Source organism: Microtus ochrogaster, linkage group LG8, assembly GCF_000317375.1.
Source record: "Microtus ochrogaster isolate Prairie Vole_2 linkage group LG8, MicOch1.0, whole genome shotgun sequence".
NCBI lineage: Eukaryota > Metazoa > Chordata > Mammalia > Rodentia > Cricetidae > Microtus > Microtus ochrogaster.
This window is the reverse complement of record NC_022033.1, coordinates 21,337,852-21,345,254: the sequence shown is the minus strand read 5'-3', so window position 1 is coordinate 21,345,254 and position 7,403 is coordinate 21,337,852. Positions and strand designations below refer to the sequence as shown.

The window sequence follows — 7,403 nt, the reverse complement described above, 5'->3', positions numbered from 1 at the left end:
GCTCTTCTAGTCCTTTCTTGACCCTGCCTCTAACCTCACCTAAGATTAGATTTAAATACCTTTATTCCTGTGCCTTCTGTCTGCATCAGGTATTGCTTTGGAAAGGTAGTGCCTATGTCAGCCTTTTCTTGCCATCCCCAATTCCTGACTCTATGGTCCTTCTCCATCTCAGCCTATTGTTGTAGGTTGGTTTGGTTTGAGTTTGATTTCTTTCAGTGTGTCTGTCTCCGTTGTTTCCCCTGCCACCCACCACCACCACCACCTGACAGGATTTTTCTGTGTAACAGCTCTAGCTGTCCCGGAACTCATTTTGTAGACTGGGCTGGTCTCAGACTCACAGAGATCCACCTGCACCGCTACCACCCAACATCTGTCTGTCCAGGCTGGCCTTGAACTTCCAGCAGTTCTTCTTGCCTCAGCCTCCCAAGTGCTGGATTGCAGACATGAGTGACCATGTCCAACATGAGCTTATTCAACAACTGTGTTTCCTGTGAACTCCAAGAACTGTTGCACACCTAGTCCATTGGGTTTAAAAAGCCTTGAGCACTAATTACCTCTTCTAAGACATGCTTGCTCATCCCCAAGATGTTTGCTCTTAAATCCTGAAACCCGAGTTATATGTGTAAATCAGACTTCCCCACTCTTGTTACTTCTACATAGGAGAAACCCACAAACCTTACTCATGAAGCCTCTCACCTCTCCTAGGATACCATTAACTCCACCAAGTACCAGTGTACTTCCTTAGGTCACCAGTCTGGGAAACAATCTCTGCATCCCACCCCTGCCACCCCTGTTCTTTGTACTCGTGCTCCAGTCCCTACATCAGCTCGCACATCATAGGACTCAGGCCTGAGGGGGAGGTCATAGAAGTTTCAACTCCATTCCATTGCTGTTCCAAGCCTCCTAATAATAGATGGTAAGCCGAAGGCAAGGGCGTTGTGTTCACCAAGTTCACAAATGGCCTTTTAGGAATTACCCAGAGAGAAACGGTACTGTTGCTTGCTTTATCAGGCTATAAAGCAATTAAATATGTGTCTGTCCCCTGACCAACACTCAGTTGGAGCTTTGCTGAGGCTCATGGCTGGTGTAGTTCCTGTTTGGGGTAGCATGCAGCCATTGTGATTTCTTCAAGGAGGCTAAGAAATTCTGTGTACTTTAAATTAGAGAGTGGTCTGGATGTAGTGGCATATGACTTTAATCCCAGCACTTTGGAGATAGAGGCAGGCAGATCTTTTATGAGCTTGAGGCCAGCCTGGCTACATAGTGAGACCCTATCTCAAAAAAACAAAAACAAGTAGATTGAAGAATTGGGCAGTGTTAAAAATGGAACCCAAAGCCTTGTGTGTGCTAGAGAGGTACTCTGCCATTGAGACCCCTGCCCCATGCTTTAGATATTTTATCACATGCTATTGACTAAAAGTAGTTGTTTCTTAAATTTTCTGCTTAGGTGGGAAACTCCACTGAAGGTCTAGACATTTGTGTGTATTCTGTTCACCCCTCCCACCGTAATAATTAGCTAAACCCCCACCCCCCAATTTTACAGATGAGGGAGTTGCGGTTCCTCTGGAGAAACTTACACATACTCTCATAACGATGAAGTAAACAAATTGAGCCTGTTTTCCTAAGCTTGGAGCTTCTCTCTCCGGGTCATCCCCTGCCTGGGTGGGGAGACAGCAATACACATAAGCAAAGAATAAACTGGAACTCAGTGCCCTAACAGCTGGGAGAGCATGCAGCTTTCAAAGCTTATGGTTTGTTTGTTGCTTTCCCCCCCACTCCAGATTCTGCCTGATCAATGCAGGAGTCCTGTATCTCTACTTCAGCAACTACCTACAGATCGACGAGGAAGAATATGGTGGCACATGGGAGCTCACCAAGGAAGGGTTCATGACATCATTTGCCTTGTTCATGGTATGTGTAGCTGGAAGTTCTACAGTAGCTTCTGTTGATCATGAGCCGTCCGTCATTCAGGGAGCACACTAGTTGACTTACGCTATATGGTTGGGCTACTGTTCTTTTAGTGGCACATCAAGGTGATCCTCCAAAAGATGTGGTCTGGGGTGCTGTACACTTGTGTAAATCCAGGGCCTACTATCAACTATATATTAGAAACTGGGAAGTGTTTTAATACATATTTGTGGAGCTAGGTATAGTCATTCACAACTATAATACCAGCAAGGTGGATTATAAATTTGATTTTTTTTTTTTTTTTCTAGACAGGGTTTCTCTGTGGTTTTGGAGCCTGTCCTGGAACTAGCTCTTGTAGACCAGGCTGGTCTCAAACTCACAGAGAACCGCCTGCCTCTGCCTCCCGAGTGCTGGGATTAAAGGCGTGCGCCACCACCGCCCGGCTTGTAAAATGTTTTACATCCATACAGTAAAACATTCTTTCTGTGGTATTGCAGTATAGGTGAACCTTGAAAACATGCTAAGTGGAAGAACCTAGACATAAAAGGCTGCGTGATTCCACTTAGTGAAATGTCCAGAATATACAGGGCCATGGAGACAGAAAGTAGGTTGGTGATTGCCGGTAGCTGAGGGGAGGGAGAGATGGGAAATGACAAGTGACCACGGGAATAGGCCTTCTTTTTGGTGTAATGTTTTGGGATTAATGATACTTACTCTTACGAAATCCTAAAGACCTCAGAATTATACACTGCCTTTTTCATGGGGGAAGGGGGGCTGCTGTGTTGATCCAGGTGACGACATGGAACTTGCTTGTGTCTCTTCTAGGTCATTTGGATCATCTTTTACACTGCCATCCACTATGACTGATGGCGTCTGCTCCCATCTCTTCTGTCCAGTCCGAAGGACCCTTTTATTACAGCACAGACACATGCTTGTTGGGGCACTCCTGCCATGTGGAACTGAGAAGACCCATCCATGTCTTTTGGACTTAGAATCAGCGTGTTGGGCATTGGTGTTTTCTGCAAGGGTTGTGAAACTTCTCAAAGAACCATCTGCCTTTGGGGAAGCATTTCTGAATTTGTCCATCGCCAACCATTTTTTTCTTGGATACCATCATGTAACAGCTGTTTGCCAAGTGGAGCTGCTGTTAAATCTGATGCGCCTCTGGATCCGGATGAAACATTAAATTGTCTTCCTTAGTTCTCCGTCAGGTGTACAGTTTTTAAACTCTCAAGTCTTCTGAAAACACCATGCGTGTGATCCATAGCGCAGTATGGGCAGCCGTCTAATAAGTTTCCACTGTAGAGTGTTTTCAGATACTTGAATAAACAAGTCTAACAGTGTTGGCATGCCTGCTAAACTAAAGCCTTGCTTATCTCCCCACTGGCACCCTCAGAACCTAGGGAGAGTGTTAGACAGAGCCTCGGCTTTCCTCCTCCCTCTGTTCCCATAGCTGCTTCAGTCAGGCCTCTTTCTCTTTGTGGCTGTCAGGGAAACAAGGGGCTGGAGTTGGTAAGGGTTACTGCTTTGGCTTTAACAGTGCTGAGAGGGTCTACTACCTGATGTTCTGGCCCAGCACTGAGATAGGTGGGACTTAAAAGGTGTCATATTGTGTCTGGCCACCAGATGGCAGCACTAGGGTATGGCTGGGCTGTGGGTGAACACTGAAGTAGAGATCTGAGAGTTTGGCTGTCAAGGGACTTGATGTGAGGGATCATGGGAAGATCTAAATTGTTGGTCTTGCTCTGCTTGGGGGTAAGATGATGGCTGCTGTGTTAAGCCATCATGTGCTCTGCCTGTCTTTGTCTTTGCTTTGAGCCATCCTACCGTCTGAGATGTGTTTGCATTCTTAATGAGTCTTGTAAATTTCCCTAATAGTTTTTCTCTCCTTATGCTAGTGGTGATCTCTGCCTTTTTGTCGGGCTGATTAGCAGTCGTAATGGACATCCTTCCTAGGAACACCAAACCTCAGAAGTAATTTACTCTGTAGAGGCCTGGCTCTGCCTTGAATTGCGATGCACATAGACTAGAAATTGTAGGCAGGGTTGAGGCCTTGGGAGGAAGATAATGACTTCTTACAACTTGAGAGGAAGGAGCAGAAGGTCCATGTGAGACCCTGGATGTACCTGCATCCCAGCCTTGCCTCTAGGGTGCTTCTTCAGGTTTTACCGGATTGGGGTCCTGGGTTCCCCTTTGACTTCTGTTTGGACTAGACATCGTCCAAGGAGTTATCCTCAGTGAGGCTGATGTAGGAGCTGAGGGATTCTCGGAGCCCTTCACTGAGAAGAGATGCCTCCCCACTGGCAGGCGCTTCCAACAGCAGGCTGCTATGGATGGGGAAAGCAGGTAAGGGAGCCACTTCTGTGTTTGCCACACAGTTCACCACCCCAGAATGGCACCAGGGACCTCCTGCTGACAAACTCCGGCTCAACCTTTTTTTTTTTTTGGAGACAGGGTTTCTCTGCGTTGCTTTGGAGCCTGTCCTGCCACTCTCTGTAGACCAGGCTCTCCTTGAACTCACAGAGATCCATGCCTCTGCCTCCCATGCTGGGATTAAAGGTGTGCGCCATCATTGCCCAGCCTGGCTCCTCATTTCTTAGTTGATCTAACTCCATCTTGACCTCCCTACTCAGGACTCTGTTCACCCACGCACTCCAACCTTCCTCTCCCCCTGGCTACCCAGAGGTCCATGCCTGCTTTTTCCTTACTACTGCCTTGTCCTCACCACTGCTCAAGCATGTTCTGGGCTCTAGAAGGTGTCCCTGGATGTAACAGGCCCATTCTTGCTTGTGAATCCACATTTTGTTCTGCCTTCACATTTCCAGGGCTCCCCTTACCTATCCAGCTCTTTCCAGTTGAGTGATGCCGTCCGCACAGTCACAGGTAGAGGTATATCTTTGCCAGGTAGTGGGCCAAGCTTCTGCAGGACACAGGGCTCCTTTAGCACACAGCAGATGTCATCTGCCAGCTCTATGAAAGAGACACAAGCCCTTGATGTGATACCTGCCCTGGCAGTGTTCTGTGGTTAGCACATTAGGAACGTGGTCACCAAAACGTAATGGGAAGTGAAGTCTCAAGGTACTGGTCTCACGACAGCTGAGATGTAAAGTTCATCTGGGGCTAAGTTATGTGATACTGAGTTCAGTGTAAAACTGAGAAAAGCAAGCTGAATGGTCAGCCTGTGGCCTATCTGATCTACTGTGGGGAGCCACCTTTGTTGTTTATTGTTACTGACTTTGTTTTTTTTGAGACAGTTTTTCCATGTAGCCCTGGCTGTTCTGAAACTCAGTCAGTAAACCAGGCTGACCTCAAACTCATGAGATCTGCCTGCCTCTTCCTCCCAAGTTCAGGGATTAAAGGCCATCATGCCCAGTGAGGTTTTCCCTATCTCCTTGACACTTGGTTACAGGGCAGGAACCAGAAATGCTCAAGATTGAATTGCACCCAGGAACAGCACTATCTGGTTCACGTGATGAGAACTCTGCTGTAGGGCACTTTGATTTTGGACCACCACCGTGGCAGTGAGATTTTGGCCAAACTCACAGTTGGCTTCTAGTCGGTTCTTTGTCAGCATGGGATAGAGACAGTGCTCACCCACATCTCAGCACCAGGGCTGCATAGGGATAGATGGAGGGCATTCCTCTTCTGCCTAGATAGCCCCAGCAGGTCGGGTTCTAAGGGCACAACTGACGACCCCCTAGGACCCTCATACAGTCTGCTGTGGAGAAAAAAAAAGGATGAAGGATGTCACACCTGAGTAATGATCCACCAGGGCCTGGAGCGAGGGGAAGGTGAGGCGTGGTGAGATGTACAGCCAGCCGTTGTCGAGGCGCTGTATCCTGTAGTGTCTGATCCGGTCCCAAGATGCTGGGCGACTGAGTCTGACGGACAGGGAATAGCAGCCTGAGGAAGAAAGGGTCCAGTGATAGATCTGAGGCCCCCTAGAGACCCAGCCTTCAAGGAGGTGTTGGGGTCAAAGGCAGGACAACGAGAAATGGTTGTTATAGATAGGATTCTGTGGTCCTCAGGATGGGTAAGGTGTCAGTGAGCCTTAATATTGGCTGTATAAAGACTCAAGGATTGGAATGTGAAAATGTGTCTAGTAGATATCAGCATGGTCACAGAGAGAAAGCCGCCTTGGAAACAATTTGGTGGAGTTCTTCCTTCAAACCCAGCAGTCCCATCTCATACACAGGGGAGAAAGGCAGCCTTGCTACCAATAGACACCATAGTCACAAGCCCTGTTTGAGCTCTGTGTACAATAAAGTGCAGAGGATGTAGCTCAGTGGGAAACCATTGGCTTGGCCTAGGATGCACACCACTCAGTGGGAGGTAGTCCTCTCCCTCACACAAAGTAGAATGGAGCTTTATAGAACGCAATGCTGATGGTGTAGCCGAGAGTATAATCCCAGCATGAGGACTGTGGAGGCAGGAGGCCCTCCTTGGTTACATGGTGAGTTTGAGACCAACCTCAGCTGTGTGAGACTGTCAAAAAAAAAAAAAAAAAGAATGAGCAGCAACAAGTCGAGTGTACGTTCAGTAAAGTTCAGAACAGTGAAGGGTTTTGCACAGGGACACTTACACAGCAAGCTATTGAAGAGAGGCAGTTGCTCAAGGCCAGCCTGGTAACCGTCCCAGGCTAGTCAGGGCTACATAGGAAGACTGTCTCAAAAATAAAACAAAGGCCAACCCTAAGTAACTGCTGCGCTCTCAGTTGCCTGGTTCTCATACAGCCACATTCAGTAGGACCTGTGCCACTCTGTTGCTAAGGCACACCTAGCCACACGGTGTGAAGGGGGCTAGTGATTATCTCAACAGCTCTGAGCATTCAGGTAGTGAACCATGTTTGGCATGCAGCAAGGACCCATTATTTTCTGTATTCTGGCCCTGTGTCCCCACTGTTCCTTTGTGGTAGCTTGAATAGGAATGGCCCCCATAGGCTCATATATTTAAATGCTTGGTCATTAGGTCACTTCATTAGGGAGTGGCACTATCAAGAGGTTTTACCTTGTTAGGGTAGATGTAGTCTTGTTGGGGGAAGTGTATCACTGGGGGTGGGTTTTGGAGTTTCAAATGCTCAAGCCAGGCCCAGAATCTTCTTGCTGCCCGCCAACCCAGTTATAGAACTCTCATCCCCCTCTCCAGCACCATGACTGCCTGTGTGCTGCCATGCAGCCCACCATGACAGTAATGGACCAAACCTCTGAACCTCTTAACCAGCCCCAATCAAATGTTTTCCTTTATAAGAGTTGCTGTGGTCATGGTATCTCTTCAAAGAAACAGAAACCCTAAGACATCCTTCTATGCGGAACATTTTACCTGCAAGATGTATACCTTCCCTTAAAGAAGGAAACCTTCTGATGGATGGTTCTGATTTATCCTCCTGCCATCTTCCCATTTTCACAGACAGCCTTCATCCACCTACCCATCCATCCATCTACCCCCCATCCATCCATCCATCCATCCATCCATCCATCCATCCATCCATCCATCCA

General features: G+C 47.7%; 2 protein-coding genes across 3 annotated transcripts in view; one reads left to right on the top strand and one right to left on the bottom strand.

Moving 5' to 3' along the window:
• LOC101989219 (uncharacterized protein RAB5IF homolog) overlaps positions 1-3,246 on the top strand; it is a 10,090-nt gene extending 6,844 nt beyond the window's left edge. Inside the window, exons 3-4 of the mRNA XM_005363036.2 lie at positions 1,782-1,911; positions 2,734-3,246. Coding sequence (XP_005363093.1) covers positions 1,782-1,911; positions 2,734-2,775 — 172 coding nt within the window. The 3' untranslated portion in view covers positions 2,776-3,246. The remainder of the gene's footprint in view (positions 1-1,781; positions 1,912-2,733) is intronic.
• Positions 3,247-3,323: 77 nt separating this feature from the next.
• Positions 3,324-7,403, bottom strand: part of Sla2 (Src like adaptor 2) — a 13,226-nt gene continuing 9,146 nt past the window's right edge. Inside the window, exons 5-7 of one of the 2 annotated variants that reach the window (XM_026787128.1) lie at positions 5,662-5,811; positions 4,746-4,878; positions 3,324-4,235 (exon numbers count right to left, since the gene is read on the bottom strand). In XM_026787128.1, the coding sequence (XP_026642929.1) occupies positions 4,118-4,235; positions 4,746-4,878; positions 5,662-5,811 (401 nt within the window). In that variant the 3' untranslated portion in view covers positions 3,324-4,117. Of the gene's footprint in view, positions 4,236-4,745; positions 4,879-5,661; positions 5,812-7,403 lie in introns of those variants that run through there. The other variant, XM_005363035.1, reaches the window with a different exon arrangement.